The 20,896-nt window shown below is 38.2% G+C and overlaps 1 protein-coding gene across 3 annotated transcripts in view; it reads right to left on the bottom strand.

Moving 5' to 3' along the window:
- Positions 1 to 20,377, bottom strand: part of ACTN2 (actinin alpha 2) — a 63,740-nt gene extending 43,363 nt beyond the window's left edge. Inside the window, exon 1 of one of the 3 annotated variants that reach the window (XM_048935280.1) lies at positions 19,940 to 20,377. In XM_048935280.1, the coding sequence (XP_048791237.1) occupies positions 19,940 to 20,074 (135 nt within the window). In that variant the 5' untranslated portion in view covers positions 20,075 to 20,377. The remainder of the gene's footprint in view (positions 1 to 19,939) is intronic. The other 2 variants (XM_048935279.1, XM_048935278.1) reach the window with 2 other exon arrangements.
- Positions 20,378 to 20,896: the final 519 nt, after the last annotated feature.

Raw genomic sequence — 20,896 nt, 5'->3', positions numbered from 1 at the left:
TTTCAATAAACAATTTTATATCAGTCCCTTTTTTGTTTTTTTTTTTTTGGCTGCCATTTTACATCTGTACGCTATTTACATTTGTTTTTAGCAACACTGGGGTTGATCATTCAACCTGTAGCATTCTGAATGATGAACTTGGAGTTACCTACTATGCCCCCATTCATGAGACAAATCAACTTCTGCTGAAGCACTCTACACAAGTTCTTTATTTAGACTACCTGTATTTGTAAGTCTAGGTTTATTTTCTATATCTACAATAAGAGATTTAGATCTTTTATCTAGACTGCAGTTCTTCATCGTTTGCCCAGTGCACTCGTACCTCTGAAATGCTGCTATCCCTTCGTGTCTCATGGAAAGTGTAAAGCAGAACATTACAGCACTCTTCTGTGTGTGGCTTCAGAGCCTGGTACCTTCCATGTCGGCTCACTTTCTTTACTTAAAGATAGTTATAGGAATATTACTTAAGGAAACATTTACCATTTGTTTCAGTGATGCAATCAGTTGACTTAAGTATTAAAGCTACCGCTAAATTTCACTCGCAAATTTTAACACTTTCCACAATTCACATTTCATTTAACAGCTCATCCTTCCCTTCTCATCGTGACACCACTTGTTCCAAACCTGAATTCTCACCACTTTGATTTTAACAGTTCTATTAATAGTTATTAAGAAGCAATTCAAAGCACGTTTAAGTTCTGAAGATCAAGATACAGCCAGCATACAGGATCCTTCAACTTTGTAATCCATTGGGATTTAAAAGCTATTAAATGACTTACACAAAGCAAATTCCTTTTTCTGCTGGACGCATCTCAGAGTATCAGGTTGCTCAGAGAAAGAAGGCAGGACTGGAGGCACCAAGTTGAATACCAGAAACCGTAAGTAATTAGAAAGCTAGATATCTAGATATTTCTTTTTAGAATTTATTTACCATGAATGACTCTACAAAAGACAAACAAACAAATCCCTCCTTTCTACATCTATTACTACCAGAGAAACTTAGCTGACATTATTGGATAAGAGACTACAGAGGAGGGGATGTAAGTCAGGAAGCCAAAAAATTTGCAGACCCTCAAATTTCCTCTTAGTGCATTAAAACTCCATTGCCGTCACAGAAACATTTTGGAAGAGCTAACTAGGAGAGGGAGCATAGTTTATATTCTATGCCAACTATATTCTCACTGTAAAGACTGCCAGCATTTGGACCTGTGACTGTGAAGAAAATACCAGAGAAAAAAAATATATCTGTCAATTTACTCAGGCCACTTAATTTTACAAGCACTTTAAAAGAAGAATTGCAATCAAAGGACAGAAAAAGAAGATAACCCCAATTAACTATCAGTCAATTGCAGCTAATGCCAAGAAATAACAGGGTATGCCTGCTCCATGGTACAAACACTGCTGTACAAGCACAGTGAAGGATGTGCTTTAACAGAAAAAGTGATACCTCTGAGAGCTCAACTGTCCTACACTCCTGAGAAAGTCCACACATGCATTTTCATGTGGTGTAATGACAACTTATGTTTGAAAATGCTTCAGAACAGGAAAAGCAGAAAGACACTGTACTAAAAAGCTTCACATGTGTCTGTGATAACAGGGATAAAGAGAATTGAGACAGCACCAGTTGCCACCCTCTCCAATACAGTTATCCTGTATCATGAGATCATGAGACAATTTGTTGTACGTGCTGAAGATACATAGTAAATTTCTAGTTGGACACTGACAACCAGTCTAAAATGTACATCACCAAAATAACCACATAACTTTCATGGGGACATGCACAGAAAATAATTCCCACAACTTCAGGAAGATTTATTTGATTTACTCATTTGCACTCAAAAGTGCATCTGGCCCAAAAAAGTGTTAGAGACACATGACCTTCATAGTATATGTAGCTCCTAACAAAGGTTAGCACAACTTTTCACACTTCCCAACTCCAACGAATTAGTCTGCGACAATAAGTTTTAAAAATCACATTGACTCAAATATGCATATTCCTGCTTATTTGCCCTTGCACCAGAAAGACAACTGGTCTGAATAAGACATTTGGTGTTTTTTTTTTGTCTAGCCTTTCTGCAATCTTTACATAAGAAAACACAAGAAAAAAAATCCAATTTTAATGTAGGAAATTTATGAAAAAGATTGCATTAGTAGGAAGCTTAATAATTTCTGTATCTGTTAAGAAAAGAAGAGTATAACTCATTTTAAGTAGATTTTAAATTCTAAATCCCAGAGAAGGAAACCACACCCATAGACAATTTGTTTCAGTTATAAGCATTCAACATGTTTGTGCACATGTATAAATATATTTATATATACACACACGCTGTCTCTAATTATCTCAGCCTAATAGAGTTGTTTCTTAAGACAGTGCTTTACAGCCCTTCTCCTAAAGTAATTTTCCTCTCTGCCTGTGCTAGCTGGGGGGTTTCATTACTTCCAGCCTAAATGGGATGCAGTGATTCATTCTGTAGTTATATGGAACATTACTGTGCTCACAGCACACGGTAAGAGCATTAGGGAGAGCTCTGCCAGAACATTCCCACAGGCAAGACTGAGGTTTCCCCCTTGAAGAGCTGCCCATCTGTCTGCTATGCATGTTTTAAAAAACAAGTCATGATCCTGCAACATGACCTCCTATCTCTTGTGTCCACACAGCACTGTAATGACTTCAGGATCAGGGTTTCTTCCTGGGCTTGAGATACAGTCTGTGTTGGCCCTCATTCTCTTAAATATTTAATTCTGCTCCCTCCCACAAAAAAGAGCACAAAGGTGCAAAACAGCAGAAGATCATTCAGCCTTGATAAACTAGTTTGATGTAAACCAGTGACTACATATGGCATTGATTATATTTCTGCAGTTCTACCTTTTGCTCATTCAGTGCAGAACAATATTTCCCTGAACTGAGAACAACTAAGATGTTACATCTTACTGGTTTGAATCATTAACTGTCCCCTTGTTTCCCACTGCAATAGATGGTACATGTTTTAATATGTTACACGTTACTAACATGGGACAACTAGAGTGACTGTAAGAGGGCAGGTAGTTCACCATGTACAGTTCAATTGCACTAAAATAGACTCAAGCACAGTAACAATCCAAATGAAGCACAGTGAAAGTATTGGTGAAGAATGCCAGAAGTCTAAGGTGAAGGAAATGCTTAGCATGTTCCAAAAAAGCCATTAAAAAGAAATTGTCAAACCACAGGCAGTATCTCAAAGCCAGATTCCTAGGAACAACAGAAAGCGTCTCATTAAACCACCTCAAAAGGAAAGTTAGTAGAAGCTTTACCACAAGATCCCCAAATCTCAAGTTGAGTAAAGCCCTCCCTGCTCCAGCACCTCCCTCCATATAGCTGAACAAACAGTGTCAGAGATGACATGATGTACTTTCCACTACCAGCAGACCAGCTCCTAAAGGGATATTGTCCCAGTTCCTTAAGTTTATTTTCCATTAGTGACATCATCTAAGGGATGCATTCATCACACAGAATACAGTACAAGTCATGCTAGCGTTCTTCTGTGTTCTGTTTGCATGGAACGGCCTGGGGAAACCTCAATCCTTAAAAAGCAGGTGGTCTAATCCTATGTAAGTCTAGGGTTTCCTGTAAAAGGTGTGACCATCTCCTAGCACTGAATGATTGCACGTCTGTTTTACAGCGCTTGCTATTAAAAAAACAAACAAAACCAAACAGAGCATGTAAATATCCCTTCAGAATAATCCAGCAAGACTGAACCCTGTGAAATATTAAGATTATTGAGCCATTAATTACAAAGTGATCATAGACTTTTCTCCATTGTCTCCTCTGAAAGAAAAGTTACATCGTCCTGCAGTATAAAACAGAAAACTCACGAGATACCAAGATGAAAGGGAAACTCAGCACGGGTTTCTGCATGCGCTGTCCTCAAGAAAGATGAAAGGAATGAAGATGAGGTTTCATAAGGCCTTTAGGAGGGGGTAAAATAGTTACAATATTGCTTTACTAGGAACAGACAGACAATATCTTTATCAGATCACCTAAGATGTCTGGAAAAGACAGAGATGTTGAGGCATGAAAGCCTTAATGTGTGAAACAGAATAATCAGTTCTGAGCATGAAAATTTAGATAAGCCTTCATGGAATTCAGGACTTCAATGGATCACTGGTATAATGCTTCTCCTGCTCTGTTTCCTGCAGGAAGCTCCTTCCTTTTTCATTACTATTGATGATATCATTTATGAAAGTTTTACAGCAGCAGGTGCCTAAATGATTCAAGAATGTGACTTCTCAAAATATGAGCAATGCCATAGAGTTGTGTACTCATTATGGTCCAAATCTATTTTCTATGTTGGAAATTTCAGGTCACTCAAATAAGAAAACCTCACCCAAGAAAGTGATATAGAAATAAAAGGGACAAGAATCTAATAAAAATCTTTAATCAATAGTTCAAAATAAGACTAAGTCTTGTCTCAACCATTTAAGAAGTCACAACAGAGAAGAGAACAAATCAGTTCTCTGCATTCAAGCTAGCAAAGAGTCACGAGCATGAGAAAGCATGAGAAAGATTTATATCACTTTTTAACTCTATAAGCGGAGTAGTGAAAGAGATCAGTAGGGTAAATGTAGAAGCTTTCTTCTTGGAGTTTATCAAGAACAAGTTGGTTCAATATGTCAAGAACAGTATACTTGTTTCTGCCTGAAAGCAGAGGAATAGGCTAAGTGCCTGCCTGGATTCACCCAGTCATATTTCCTACAATATTCATGGAAGATTCCAATCCTAATTGACAACTACACTGCAGCCTTAAAACAGGAGAAAAACCAAAACTTGTTTTCCTTCCAGGTTCTGTGATAGAGGGGCCCTAAGACTGCAAAATAAGAAATCATTTAGCAGATGACAATTACCATTTAGTAATTCAAGTACTTGGCATGTAACAGATAGCTGTAAACCTATGCTGTCAGGGTGTTTTTTTTCCTGCAGTGATCCTCCCTTCCCTCTCCTATTTTATGACCCCATAATTTCCCTTAGGAAAAAATATACAGTACTGGGGGAAATCCGGCAGAGAAATTGAAGAAAAGGAAGTGGAAGGGCGAAGATAGAATAATCAAGAAAGAAAGCTGAGGAAATGCAACAGAATAAAGACGAATCAAAGTCAGTAGACAGGAGAGTGGTCACAGAAAGTTAAACACAAAGCAAATTAAAATGAAAGCAGATGTAATGACATGTTCCTTGTGTACATACAGTGCCCAAAGTCTGTATTATGATCCTGGAGAAGAAACTATGATGCTTATATCGCCTTCCTAACTTTATCACACCATACATGAATTAACATATATATACATAAAAGCTGAGCATTTTATGACCCATGATTTCTTATATGGGACCATAAACCACTTAACAACAATAGGAGCAGATGTTAGACATAGTTGAGTACTTTTAAGCGTCTCCTGTCTCAAGGATAATGAGAATCATAAACTCTTCATATCCCACAGCACTACTGCAGTGAAAATTCACCATAGCTTTTAAGGTGCCCAAATGCTACCCTGAAAAAAATCCCAATAAAGAAAGAATTATAAGAAAGATTTTAAGAAATTGATAGAGCTATGTCATGTAAATAAAAGATTGCCACATCTTCAGTATCTGTTCTCAGTCAAAGTTAATTTTACATTCAAAAAAATCGAAGTCGGATGTTTAGCACAAGCCCATTACCTACTACTGTAAATCTAGTAACATGCCAGTTATCTTTCCTTCCTTGAACAGTTCCTGAATTATAAGATGTGCCAGCCATTTGGGTACGGGGAAAAAAAAAATATCACTCAGGGAACTGTTAAGAATAGCAATGACTGTGAATAACCCCACAGATGCAATTTGAGAGCACATTTTTACAAATAGAAATTGTTTGAGCTTTCACCTCCAGAATGAAAAGTCACTGCCCCAACCTCTCTCTAATAAGACCAGTTTTGGGCATCTCCAATGAAGCTGCCATTTCTGGTCATTTAAGTGATGGGGACACCTGTGCCCTCGAGAGCTAAACTGGGACTACAACTCATCTCATAGACACTGTGCATGTGTTAGCAACCTTGTCAGTTATTCACCTGGCCTGGTTTCAAAAGAGGGACCTAAAAGTGAAAGGTTCCCCCAGCCATACAACCTAACCCTATAAATTATAAGTGCAACTTCAGTACAAAGCTATTTTTTAACATGAGTTGGGATACAGGAGCTACCAGAATATTGTAACTAGACAGGTTTGCAAGACTGGAAAACTTTTAATTAATGTTTTCACCACATTCCTAAGCAGTGCCAGGGGGCAGAATTTTGCAAGGCAGTTTTTTCTTGGAAGTTTAGTTTCTTTATTCAAATATGCAGGAATTCTTGAAAAAAGCTGGTCACAAGCAGCATCCAAGTAACACTCTCTTTGATAAGCTTTTCATCCAAGAGCAACAAGTTGCTGTCCTATAGTAGCTATAGATAATTTATTCTAGCTAGAATGAGTAATAAGGAGCAAATCCTTTGCTGTTTGCAATGATTTTACCTCTCCATCTTCCCTCCTACTTCAGTAAAAATATGTATCACATAATTTACAGTTATACTTTTCTGATAACTCTATTTTCTGTGCCTTCTATGTAAAGAAAGAGTATGTTAATATACATTCATTTACCCTGCTGACTCTTGTTATAACAGAATTTATATCTCCGATTTTTTTTAAATTATCTACCGTAATTCAATGCATTAAAATATTCCAGGTACAAGATTAGCACTATAGAATGATAAATAAACGGTATCCTCTGTGAAGTTCTTAAATTACTAACAGATTCCTGAGTTACACTGCCTTAATATTAAATTGTTTTCTGTAATGAGGGTAAGACAGCGAGTAAAGACAGTGAAGAATTCAGAGAATCCTTACATATCCACAGCTTTCTTGGACAACTTATTTTAAAGATGTCAAATCTCTTTACGCCTCCATCCAAAATCCTTACTCCACAGTAGAGGGGAAATACAAGCATTCCTGTGGATTGAGAGTTCCAAATACATTATTAGGAGGGCCCAATTTCACCTCTAAAATCGAGTGACTATGCAATGTGTTACAGCTTCATCTACATTTTGCAAATTTAAGATACTGGCTAGCAAAAGAACTTTCATTTTTTCAAGTAAAAAACAAACAAAAAAAAAAAAAAAAAAAAAAACAACCAATACTGAAAAAGAAATGTATCTGTGAACCACACATATTCTGACCTTTTGCTGTCAAACAGAAGTAAAGCTTACAAAAGAAAAAAAAGACTAATGGAACAGTACAAATTGAAAGTTTTTAATACTCTACTTTTGGTCAGTGGCTTTTATTTTCAGACGTAGATACTGTATTTACAACACGAAAAGTTGAATCCAGAAAATGAATGTTCTACTAAAAAAGCTGTAGCGGACTCTCTTATCATCCATGCAATAAATACTGCAACTTCGAATCAATACATGCTCGCAAAGCATCACTCTTTCATGCGCTCACTCTCTTGTTCTCGACAAGTTTTCATAGACAGACCTCAGATGAACAAAACAATCAAGGTAACTCTGACACTCTTGAAAACATTCACAGTTAATGGAGTAGTGAGCTATTTGCATTCTGGTGCTTTCTGTATCACTTTTGAACAAAGTAATATTTTGCAGGTTTAAAGGTAAATACTAGTTAGAAACAACAGCTACAGTAGGGAACACTTTCTGGATCTAACTGTTAAGAAGTTCAGAAGCAGAAGGAAAGAAAAATGTATTTAGCACATCAAAGGACCAAAATATCAAAGTAAAAGTTGAACAGTTTACAGAGTCAACAGAAATTCGTTCACTTCTACATGGTTCAGAAATAGTTAATTCTGGAGCACCGAGTTCTATGCTGTGTATTACAAGACTATCCAGTAAGTGTTGAGCAAGTAATGCACAGTAAAAATGCCAGTGGATCTGAAGGGAACTTTTTCAGCAATGTAAGAACTTCTAGGACAGCCAATTTTCTGTTTGCTTGTTTTTTCTCTCCCTCAATTCTCCTTTTCCAGCTTTAAGTATGGTCAATTCCTTACTAATCAGGAAACAAAAATACAATCTCTTATTATTACCACTCCCTGGTGAGATTTAAGAATGGAACATAGGTAATCCAAAAAATATCATGACACTGTGGTGGATCTACAATGACAAATCTGCAGGTGTGCTTTCAAGGTGAGGTGTATGTCCTTTATCTTGCTTGAGGCTTTCTCTTAAGCATATTAAGCAATGAACATGTATTACTACTGCAATATCAGTGCCAAATTAGCCTTCTTATGGCCTGTACTTCCCATTCTCCATTCAAGACTCTATTCCTTCTCTCACCAACTATGCCCCAGAGTCCTCATCCTGGTTTTCTACAAGTTCCTGAACTATCACAGGTAGTAATGGTTAACATTTTTGTTTCAGCAAATGCATATTTAAATGACTAAATCAATTTAGGATGAGACAAACAAAACATTCACACAGCCATGTATTGTGGAAGGAACTGAAGATATGCCCTCTGGAAATAGAAGGATTAATTAAAGTAGGCTAATCTAGGATTTAGTTGACTGGATTTTCAAATGTCTTTCCCTTGCTTTTCTGTTGATTTACTTCACCATGCTATCTTTACCCACTAATTATATACCACATTGCCAGGTAAGTAAATCCATTATAAACCGGCCAATATCACCAATCCAAGTGGGATATAAATATGTTCATTTTTAAAACACTTCCATAAGTATAAAAATACATCTTTCATATTTTTGTTAAAATCAAAAGGTTTCAAAAACTTTTGAACTGCACCAGCAATTCACCAATACAATACCAATACACCAGCAGATACATCTTTGTATTGCTGTGACATCACCACATGATGGAGAAAAGATGTCACAGTCAGATCCTGAGATATTTACACAGTAAATAGTGTCTTTGCACTGCTATGTAGTAGATACCTAGTTTCACAAATCTAGTTTCGCTTGTAATCTACACAAAAATTTCAGTACATAATGACTAGGAAATAACACTCTTCAATTTTGATTTTTGTTTAAGAGCACATTTTTTAAAAGACTGCTGTTAAAGGTACTACTTAAGTACACTGGGCTTATGTTTTAAACTCGAATGTTTTTATGAGCTATAGAGTAACATTTCCTAAAACATTCAAAATATCCTGTAAACCAGATGAGTTCCTGAAAAATTTCAGAGCTCCCAAATTATTTTTACTGATATTGTCATACAAACAGATCAAATTCCAAAACACTACTCAGGTTCTTCAGATAACTTGATTCCAAATGGATACAGAATTTAACTAACATGTTCTCAATGGCTTAGCTAAGAATAGATGGGTAAATAACAAACAATTGAAGTTGTAAATAGCTGAAAGCATAAACTGGTTTAGACAGATAATTTTGTGATAAGCGAGATGCTTTGTCAATTAAGAACACAGTCCTCTGTTTATAGCATGTCTGTCCTTAACAGGAGTCACATTCATAGCTGTGCTTGGGTATGGAATTGAAGACCACAGGAAAAAGAAAAGCAAGAAATTTTCAGCCTCGACTGTGGCATTTTGTTTGCCTTCTAATATTGATGCCAAGTGGATGATACGTGCATTATACATAATGCATATACATGTACAGCTAGAATTGCTTGTCATGTTGCATTACAACCTGCATTGCTGATTTAGCATTAAAAAGTGGTAACTAGGTGAATAGGATTACTGCTTTTTTTTTTTCTTTCAATAATTTCAACATCACCCTCCACAAGGCAGAGGGTTGGAACTAAACACTCTTTAAGTCTCTTTCAACCCAAGCCATTCTATTATTAGATATGGTCTGCAGACTAAAATCACTGTAACAGAAAACAAAAGGGATTGTAAATTTACGAAAAAGAGTAGAGTCAAGGGTGGACAGCTGCTCCATTGAAGAAAATGTGTGGTAGAACTACATCCTGGAATACAGCTGGAGATCAATTTTGATTACACATATTTTCCATAGGCTAAAGAAACTGTCTAGGTAAAATAATTCCAGAACTGCACAACTATTTATTTTTTTATTTGCATTTAATGCAGCTGGGTACCCATTTTCTTCTAGCCTCATAGGCCAGAATGCGATATCTTAAGTCTCACAGCAGTGAAAAGTTACACCGCTGTCAAGATTAAACATAAAACTGAGTTTAAAAAAAGAAATCACTTAATGCTAGATGGTTAGGCCTTTCTGTGAGTACCAAAATAGCAGGCTGATTTTCAGAGGTTCCTCTTGATGTCATTGGAAATGCCTGAGTGTTCAACACCTATAAAAATACGAGCATTTCCTTAGACGCTTAAGGAATAAACACAGATGCTAATTTTAGCCTAGGGTAGCCACTTCCCACAGGCTCCTGCTATGGTAGTAGTGAGGAACAAGCTTTTATAGGAGGCAGCTCAGAGTAGAACCAATGTACTCTACATTAGGTTCAGTTGTAAGGGGTGGCCAGACTGATCTGGTATTGAACTGCAAGTTGAAGAGATTCTGACAGTTAAGAGTTGACAGTTGGGAGAAAGCTTTTGACATGAACAGAGCATCTTATTCACACCAAGTAAAAGAAACACTTAGCACTTTTCATCCGCAAAAACCAGCACACAGCACAACCACTATTTTAGAGCATGAATGGACATTTAAGGTCCAAATACAAAACATTATTAGCCACTATTAACTAGCAGTTCCTGCTGCCACCCTCTGAAGAACCAAGCGCATTTCCACAAATTAGAGTTACTACTTCAATTAAGTTACTACTTCAATTAAGTACTTCCAGTGAAATGGAACACTCTATTTCAAATTCTTCTGCCTTTATCTCTGCAGAAGCTCTGCTCCAGCATTTACAATAACAGAGGAAAACCATTACTTCTATAACAACTAACCTGTAACCCTCTCACATCAGTAGTTTGAGGATTACTGGGATCATGTTATCCCAATTTGTACTAAAGAAGTACTTGTACCACCAGGGCAAAGAGCTACAACAGATGATGTATGGAAACAGTAACAGAGAGTGGCCATTACATTGTATTTGTTGGTTAAATGACGTGGAAAGAGGTAACTCCTATCTTCAAATAGATGTCTCATTGTATTAGGTGGGAAAAAAAAGCACTGTATAGCACCCGTACAGATTTACTATCAGCTTTATGCTTCAGCCTTTCACCACGAGGCATACCCAACAAATCCAGTAATATTATAAGAACAAATGTTACATGTTTTTAACAAAGCTTAGGACGAAATGAAATACTAGATGTGAATACATTTTTCTTCTGGTGCTAGCTGAGATAAATAACGCAGACATAGAAGATTTACTTTGAGTCAGCAACATTTCACTACGCACTCAAGAGGAATACCATGTTGGTTACACATTGTTCATCCAGAAAATTAGGACTTGAGGAAAAAAAATTGTACTTGGCAGTAAAACAATCCAAAATGACTCTGTTTTGCCAGCTGTATAAAACATTTTCATATTTTCCTACTTGCAACGATATAAAATAATATGCAGGAGAGACTTCTTTTCACTTGGGACAAAGCTCAGCAGCACTAACTTCTATCTGATTGTATTCCACTTTCACAAGTGAAATTTCACTGATCCACCTGCATTTCAGATCCATAACCCAATGCATCCTCCTGTAAGCAGGCTCTGCAGTACAGTTTCTAAAATACTACCTATATAAAGCATAGTACTTATATACCACTTAATGAAAAGTAAATACCATCTATATAGAATTTACTTGTATAGTATTTATTGCTTACATAATCACATTTCATAACTAAAGAAAATCCAGTCGCTATGCCTCATTTAAACTAAACATCATTGAATGTGTCTGAATTTGTGCAACAGTAACTAAATTTATATTAGGAATTCAGTATCTGACTTTTTCCATCACAGTGTTGAATCCCTTTTTGTCTTACTTGTAAGAGGATGAACACACTTTGGTGAAAGATTTTGAACTGTGTTGTCCCACTGACAAAAGCAGTCAACATTCAGCCCGCAGAGCTATCTTAGTTTGATTTGGGAACTGGTGATGTAATCAGGATATTTTCTTATTGGGATTCACTAATTTACAGAACATATATAAGTCCCATTTTTCTTAAACAGGGCTAAAAATTTTACAAGTCTGGACTCCTTTAATGCATTCTCAGAGCTGAGGACCTTTAGTGCTCTTCCAAGCAAACTTCCCATACCTATCCACTCAGCTCTTAGCTCTTCAATGACCCAGAGCAAAGGATGCAGACCCAGAGCAAAGGATGCAGACCTTCTCTCAAGAGATTATAGTAAAGCCCATTGCTTAAAACACAGCTTTCCTCTAGCTCTTAAGCACCTGCGTTGCAGCTTACGGAAACCCACTTAGATCCATACTTTCTTCCAATCCTTATTGTCTTACTAATTGGATTGGTGTATCTGCAGACATTTTGCTATATGAGTTTCAGAGAAAGCTGCACTGCGTATCTGTGAGCACAGGCAGGAAGGCAGTAGCCTTTGCTTCTGGGTACAAAATGGTTCCTGAGAGATTTAAGGTTGTTCAGCATAGAGAAGGCTCTGGGGAGACCTTAATAGTGGCCTTCAAGTTTTTAAAAGGGACCTATAGAAAAGATAGGGAGAGATTCTTTACCAGTGTATAGCAATGCGATAAGCAGCAATGAAGGTGGCAGATTTAGATTACACATTATGAAGAAATTCTTCACACTGAGGTTGGTAAGGCTTACTGTTTTGTTACAGGCAGATCTTTGAAGGCTGGTAGAAATCAATAGCTGAGCTGCAACTGTAGGAATTACCCATCTGATAACAGTAACAAAAGCATACAGAGCTTACAATGGGGAATGTAACATGGAAGGAGGATGTTGAGCTTAAACAGGAAAAAAAAAAGTTGATGAATCAATTTGTCACATTTGCCACCGATAAAGAAAATCTTCATTCAACCTCCATAATCATTTCTCGTTAAGTGAATTTCATAATAGCTTTGCTTGAATTTTCCTTCATATACAAGCACCACAGCACTCAGAGTTCTCTCATTTGAACACCTCATTGATACCTTCCAAGATTGGTTACGAGGCACATTGACAAAATATGATCATTCTACTATCCTTTCAGCACGTTCTTCTCAAACACCATTCCTGGCAAATAACATCAGCAACAGGAACTTAACATGTTACTATTTTAACAAGTGCTAATCTCGAGGAGGCCAATCATACAGGGTAAGCCTTAAACACATCCCATATTTCTCTACAGAGTCCAGCTACCAACAGGACAACTCTCCATAGAACCAGAGACACTGCAACTTCACATTCTTCTGTTTCATCAGCATCTAATATAATCACAGTGTATGCTGAAAAATCAGGACAAACTGGTAGCAAAAATGGAATCCATCCATTGACTACCAAGTTCTATGGCCTCCTATATGGGGTCAGCTACCACCAAGAAGGTCACTTCAGGAGCACCCAGGGCTTAAAAGGAAACAATGTACGCTTTACTCATGTGCATTCTTAAAGTTGGAGCTTTTAGCAATTGCTGTTTTAGAAACAAATTCTTTATGAACCTGGAGAAGCATTTGGCTTTGGAGTGCTAAAAATTAACGTTACCAAAAGGCACAATCTCTGCACCTATGGAATTATATTGCACTTCTACAGAAGGCAGGTACAATGCTGAGTGATTACTATGAAAAAATAAAATGTGTTTTTAAAAGGCTGCCCAGGGAGGTGGTGGAGTCTCCTCTGGAGATGTTCAAGACCTGTCTGGATGCCTACTTGTGTGACCTGGTGTAGGGAACCTGCTTTGGCAGGGGGGTTGGACTCAATGATCTCTGGAGGTCCTTTCCAACCCCTACAATTCTGTGATTCTGTGAAATAGCTTGCTTTCCTAACTGCTATTAGCAATACAAAACCCTGTACTTAACCTGCAGAAATTCCAAGACATTTATGTGAAACTATTTGGATAAAAGGTAAAGCACACAAAGAATTGCAGTACTGGACTCAGTGCATCATGATTTCTCCACATAGTGTCATTCTGCTTTTTATACTGGTACAAGGTAGACTTGCTTCCTTACAAATGAAACCCCTTTCTGAAATATTTCTGGAGCTATACAACCCAAAGCACCAATCTTCCTAAGAAATGGCCAATTAATAATAGAAAGCAGTAGGAACAAGTAATAAGAGGCTGGTACTTTGTTAGAATGGAGTGCACCATTTCCCTCCCTCACAATCCTACATTCACTTCTGGTTGTCATAGATCCTTCTCCATAAGAAGTGACACCTCACTGAAAAACCTCAAGGGATGAAAAGAGATGGACTCTTTGTGTGCTGTGAGATCTTAACTCCAAGGCTTCTAGTTCAAGGAAATAATTTTCCAGTCTGAGAAAAACAATCAGAACACTCCACAACTGATTATTTCCATAGAACATCACAAAAAAGCAGGATCCAGGCTGGAATGCACTGTACACACTGGAGATAGAGCCATATTCCTCATAACAACTATTTCAGAGCCTGTAAATCCACAGATTCTACAGCACTGAATATTCCTGGTGGCATCCAGCCTCTCCTGCCAATACTTTTCTGCTTTACATTTCTTTTTCACTCATTCAAGCATGGCCATTTCTCTCCTGTTCCTGGTTTGAGGAATGTAGCTGTTTGCTTCTACAAGTTTATCTGTCTTTTCATTCACAGGCAGACTTTTTCCAAGAAAAGGTTTCTGATAAGACACTGATTTAGATTCCATCCACAGAAGACCACACAGACTTCAGAGTGAATCCAGGACGTTGACTGTAACTCTATTTATAGACACTGAAGTCAGACTGAACACAAGGTCAATCTCTCTTTCAGGCCACAATCAACATCTTTAATCTGCTCAACATTATTAAGTTCCACCAACACAAGTAAAAGCAGCGTTTTGTCCGTAATACACAGTTCTGGTAGCACCTTCCAAAGAATTTGCTACAGTTGTTGCTTTATTTACTTATTCATTCCTTTGACATACAAGGACAACAGGAGCTGTATTATCAGTGAAATAAGGTAATGCAGATAAGTCCTTAAGGTCATGCTAAAAATGAAATCTAACTGGAAAGTCAACTTCTACTCTAGAGAAACTTTCCTGAAGTCATCACTCATGCACAGTGCTCAGTGTCATCAAGATTTGTATCCACAGAGCGCAATAGCAAGCTAAATAAATACTCCAAGTCTTCTTCATTTTATTCCATCACAAAAGATCATCACACACTCACAGAATAGCTGATGTTGGAAACCACTCAGTCCAACCCCCTGTCTTCAGCCAGGGTCATCTTAGATCACATAACACAGGATCATACCCAGATGGCCTTAGAATATCTCCAGAGAAGGAAACTCCACAACTTCTCTGTCACTCTCACAGTAAAGTTTCTTCGTCATTTTCAGGTGGAACTTCCTGTGTTTTAGTTTAGGCCTGCTGTCTTTTGTTGCTGGGCACCACTGAAGAGTGTGGTCCCATACTCTTGACACTTGAGATATTTGAATGCATTGGTAAGATCATCTCTCAGTGTTTTTGTCTCCAGCTCTCTCAGCTTTCCCTCTTAACAGAGATGTTCCAGTCCCCTAATCATCTTCATAGCCCTCCACTGGCATATATTTTGTGCTGTGGAGCCCAAAACGGGACACAGCACTGCAGATGTGGCCTCACCAGGGCTGGGAAGAGAAGGAGAATCACCTCCCTCAACCCGCTGGCAACACTTTTCCTAATGCACACCACAATACCACCGGCCTTCATGATGCTGACACCTACAATCAAACTCTGATGGTGATGGTATCAGGACCATAAAGCAAGCTGGAACATAAATACTCCTCTATAATAATATCAGTAAGGTCAGGAACATGTTTTCAGTTCTTTCTTTACATACATTAGTGCAATAGTGTCAAAGACATGCACAAACATCTGGAGGAAACATGAGATACCAATGTGGAGTCAGCTAAGTTCTTTACAACACAACCGTCCTGAAGACGGAATCACACCTGTTCATAATTCTTCAGATCTTTTCTCTGTCCTGAAGATTTAAAACTTCTTTTAAAAAAAAAAATTGATGTCAAAGTTTAAAGAAGTACACTCCTATAATCAATTATTTATAACAACAGTTGTCTAAAAATAAAATGTATCAGCAAACAACTTTTACTGCCTGTTACTTATGGCACAGTGATGTTTCCATTTAGTAGGAGTATAAACTTCATCACGGGTGTCTGCATGGAACCTCCTAAGTCAAGAAAGTTTTCTCTTTATGAGCTTACAGTTGTTTCTACATGTTCTTCAAAAGCATCCCTTTCCTTTCGTAGGCTTGTCAGGTATTCTCTTAAGCTCAACACTGTCAGAACATTCATTGGTCTCCGTTCTGTCCTTTTTGCATACCGTGATACAATGGTACTCTGTACCATCATAACTTTTTTTCTTGCATTAATAAGAGGGAAAAGAAAAAGCACTGTTTAACACACAGCTCACTAAGCAATCTTGGGAGTTCAAACATGCTGTGAACAACACAGCATATCTTCATTTTAAGTAGAGTTGTCCTAGGTTTCCTAAGTTAAGGGGAATCGCAATTTTCCATGTTCCTTCAAAAAATATTGAGATAAAGACTGGAGAGATTAAAAGAATTGCAGAATCTGTTGAATGTTTTCTTTTTTAGAAAGTTGAGAAATTTAATAGAGAGAAGAGATATCAGATTTTAAGTTTTTCTCTATGAGCTATAGCATGATTTTTAATTCCATTCCAGTACAGCATAGCTGTGACTGAAACAGGGCTAATGACTAGTCTAACATACCATAAAATGAACTATAACTATCTTTTGGTTACAAATGATCATTTTTGTCCTCTTTTTAGCCAGCAGGAAAACTGAAGTCTAAGGAGATAAACTGACCCTGATTAAGATAAAAGAGTCAAGAAGAATATCGCAGTGCCTCTGGTCAGCCAGACTCTGCTTTCTGATTTCTACATAGTACTGAAGAAGCAAATGGCCACTGTCACAGATCTTTCAACTGCTATTTAAACACACATGGTCAATCAAACCGTACTGGGAAAAACAGCAAAATTCAGAAGTTTCTAATCTATCATTTCTTTCTGCATGTTTAAAAGACACCAAGGCTGTAGTTCTCTAGTTCCTGCTGAGGACAGCATGTGTGTCCCAAATATAACGAAGACAAACCGACCTGTTGTTCTGTCTTTGCTTAAAGCTGCCGTTTGAAGTTTCCAACTATATGATCCTGTTTAAGTTCCTACCAGTAGCAGCTAACACAGCAGCCAAATTGCTGTACTTTCTTGATTTGACACAAGCCAAATATTACCCTAACCAAAGCACTTAAATTGGTGTTCATCTTCAGAGAGTCACAGCTAAGCTACTACCGAGACTCCCTTCATACAACATACTTTATATTTATTCCGACACCTGCAGCCACCAAGGAGACTGGATAACAGCAGACCATAATACTCTGTGAACCATGGTTATAATTAGGCGTCACGGCCATTGTAATCCTATGGACGTCATCATGTGTTACCAGCATCTGTTGACAGATCTCATACCAGGCATATCACTGAAATGGCAAGTCTGGAGAGGGCAGCCCACAATAGAAACAATGGTATTTATTTCTGGTTTGTTCCAAGACTGTCTAACAGAAAATATATGCTGCCAACTGCCAGGGCTCCACTGAGATCATTTTTCTATATTACATTACCAGTTTGAACAAAGATTTGTGCCCATGTATCTGCAATCTTTTCCTAATAAATAAGGAAAGTGAGAATGCACTTTCTGCAACTGTCTTAGTGCTGTTTAGAATACAGAAGCCCTGAAATTGTAAAAAGTTTCAGACCCTTTATGTGAAATTACTTACTTTCTTGTCATAATAAATTCAGACTCTTTTCCAAGGCAAAGAATGAGGATCACCCTCTTAAATTTTATTTTAATGTGATATCATTTAAATATTAAAAACAAGTACTGAGAATAGACAACACGAAGTAGCAAAGGTACTATCTCTCTACATTGTGGAAGCAAACTTTCATCTGTGAATGTAGAAACCAGGTTTTCTGCTGAAGCATTATTACTTTGGAGGAATGGGAACAAAAAATTTGCTGTGGTGCCTCATATCAACTGTTCTCTGTTCTTCTGAAATAGTCCAGAGATTTACTGCAAACATAAGAAAGCCTACAGAGCCGAAATCCTTTTTATTACTTATTTGTATTCTAGTAAAATTGAGTGATGCTTGCCTAGTAACCAGCCCATTATTTCTTTATTTTGAAAACACAGGATTCCATGAAATGCCAGGCAACTCAATCTTTATCAGATGTAACCACAGCCTGTTACAGCTGAGCAGTTTCTAATCATTAACATTGAAATCACTGTCATTCTCACTGCAAAACATAAAAGAATATTTCACCATATAAAGAGCATCAAACTAAAATGAGCACCACTGTTGTATAGAATTGGTTAGGAGTTGCAGCTGCTGAACTTCTCACACTATCCTTGTACAACAGGATCTATCAATGCAGGAAAGTGAGCAAAATCATGTAAAACTCACAGTAAGCAGAAAGCTACAAGTGAAAACAAGAGGAAAATATCAGCTCTACCAATTGCTATGGAAAAGCAAACACATCAGCCCTAGCAGTTCTAGTGGCTCTTAGTTTGACAGTCATATAGAAGCCATGACTATAACAGCAGGTCAGACACTGACTTCAGATAAAGTGCTTGCAACTCTTTTTTCTTGATTTGACACAGGCAAAAAATTATCCTAATCAAACTTCCTGAAGTTCCCCACCTGTAGCAAAAAGCATATACAGCCCTATAGTTTAATGTTCCTTTCTCCTCTCTCCTTTTTTCCTTCCAGTAACCAGTAGATAACCTTGTAATCCTAGATCTGTCAGCTGCAATTTCAACATCACTTTCAACATTAGGAAGTAACAAATCCTTTGCAATATTTCTCATCCATCTCTTCCTTAGGTTGCTTAAAACTCAGTGTTCTGAAATCAGATATTTCTTCTCTCATATTTTAAAGGCATCATAGGAGCAGCAACTACTAAAGTACTGAACTGCTAACAAGGCTGTTGGTAGGGTTGCAACTCCTAAGAAGTCACAGAATCATTACAGTTGGAAAAGATCACAAGGATCATCCAGTCCAAACACCAACCCATCCCCACCATGCCCACTGACTGTGTTCTTCAGTGCCACGTTCACACAGTTCTTTAATGAACAAGAGCCTACAACCTATGCCTATGTTCAAAAATTGAGTATAGGCAGTACTTGGTGACACAATTGCTTTCCTAAACCTAGAAGGTGAGGAATGTTTCCTCTACAATACCATATTCCAAGGAGTTTACAGACTTGTTTTTTTCACCCAGACACAGAATGGCACATGGGAATTTAACTCATTCAATAGTTTTCCAAACCTATGCTAAATAGATTTCAAGGCAACATCATCTTTCTAAAATTATTCAGTCCATCTTGAGAGTAAATTCTACTAAAACTCAGAAATACTGCATGTAAATTTTGATGGGTTTTCGGCACAGTTTTGAACCACTTCATGCAACGCCCAGGTTATAACTGTGATGTACTGCTTTAGAGAAGCCATCAGGCACATACAACATTTCAGAAACTACTTTGTGAAAGGAAGACCTATGAAGTGAAGTTAAAAAAAGAAAAAACAAACAACAAAACAAAACACTGGAATCGCTATCAACAACACACAAATGTAGAGCTACTGACAGAACATTCCTAGTAAAATATAAAAACACACTCCTGACTCTCATTAATTACTACCATCTTACATAGATGAATACAAAAAGCGAGTGCTTTTCCCTTAAAATACTGCATAATATGTACCTTATATCTACATCCTCTTCTAAAACAAGAAGACTTTACTGCATAGCCCCAGCAATTCCAGATGCAGCACGGCTACAAGGCCAGAATTCCACAAAGAAGCACATACACAGACACACATTACTTTATTTCCAGACCTTCCTTTGCTGTTTCTCCCATGCTGGGTCCAGGAGCAGGTCCCTGTCCCATTCTTCCTCTTGGGTCATGTACTCATCTTCTTCATAGTTGTAGGTGTACTGCATGTTTGTTTCTATCTGGTTCATGCTGTTCATTCTACCCAGGGATCAGCTTCAACCGCTTTGCCTATTAACAGTTAAGTATGTATATATATTTAAGCTCAGTATGGTTGCTGATGGGTTGAAGATAGCAACGTGTGTTGTTTTTTTTTCTTTCCCAAGGAGACAGGATGTTAATATCGATGAGCTGCCGAGAGCGGAGGCTTTAACTGTCAGGTAGTGGCGGATGGCTGGTGATCCTCCTTCCCCCTCTCGCTCTCCCTCTGTCTCACCCGCTCTCTCTGCTGCTGCTGCAGGTCCTTGTGGCCGACCCTCCGGAGAAGCCCAGCGCCGCTCATTGCGGCCGCTTATTATCCCCGCCGGGCCGTCACGTGGCTGCCGGCGGCTGCCCAGCGCCGCTCCGAGAGGCGGCCGCAGGAGCCCGCGCTTGCACCGCCTCCCCTCCCCGGGGCAGACGCCCAGAGGCGCCCAGCAGCGCCGCTGGTCCGCGCTGGGGCCGGGGAACCCACCGCCGTGCTGCTGCTGTCCGGAGCACGGACTGCCACGGCAAGAGGGGGAGGCTGACCAGGGGGATTCGCCTCTCTTAAGCAGTCTGACAAAAACACACTGCCTAATCATCTGCCTTTCTAATTATTGTTATTATTTTTTTTAAATCTACTGTCACGTACTGCTGCTCAAGACTCATGTATGACTTGCTGATGTCCTACAACATTATTTATCATCAACCTGAAGTCTGTGGCCAGCCGCTTTTCAGATTAAAGCTCAGCAGAGCCAGCGCAGAAAGGAACACTCAGAAGATAAAACACAGCAGAGATTGGGTGTGGAGTTAGAGCACAAGTATGCAAGCACAACTTAGAA

This window comes from Lagopus muta, chromosome 2, assembly GCF_023343835.1.
Source record: "Lagopus muta isolate bLagMut1 chromosome 2, bLagMut1 primary, whole genome shotgun sequence".
Classification (NCBI taxonomy): Eukaryota; Metazoa; Chordata; class Aves; order Galliformes; family Phasianidae; genus Lagopus; species Lagopus muta.
This window is presented reverse-complemented; position numbering and strand designations above follow the sequence as displayed.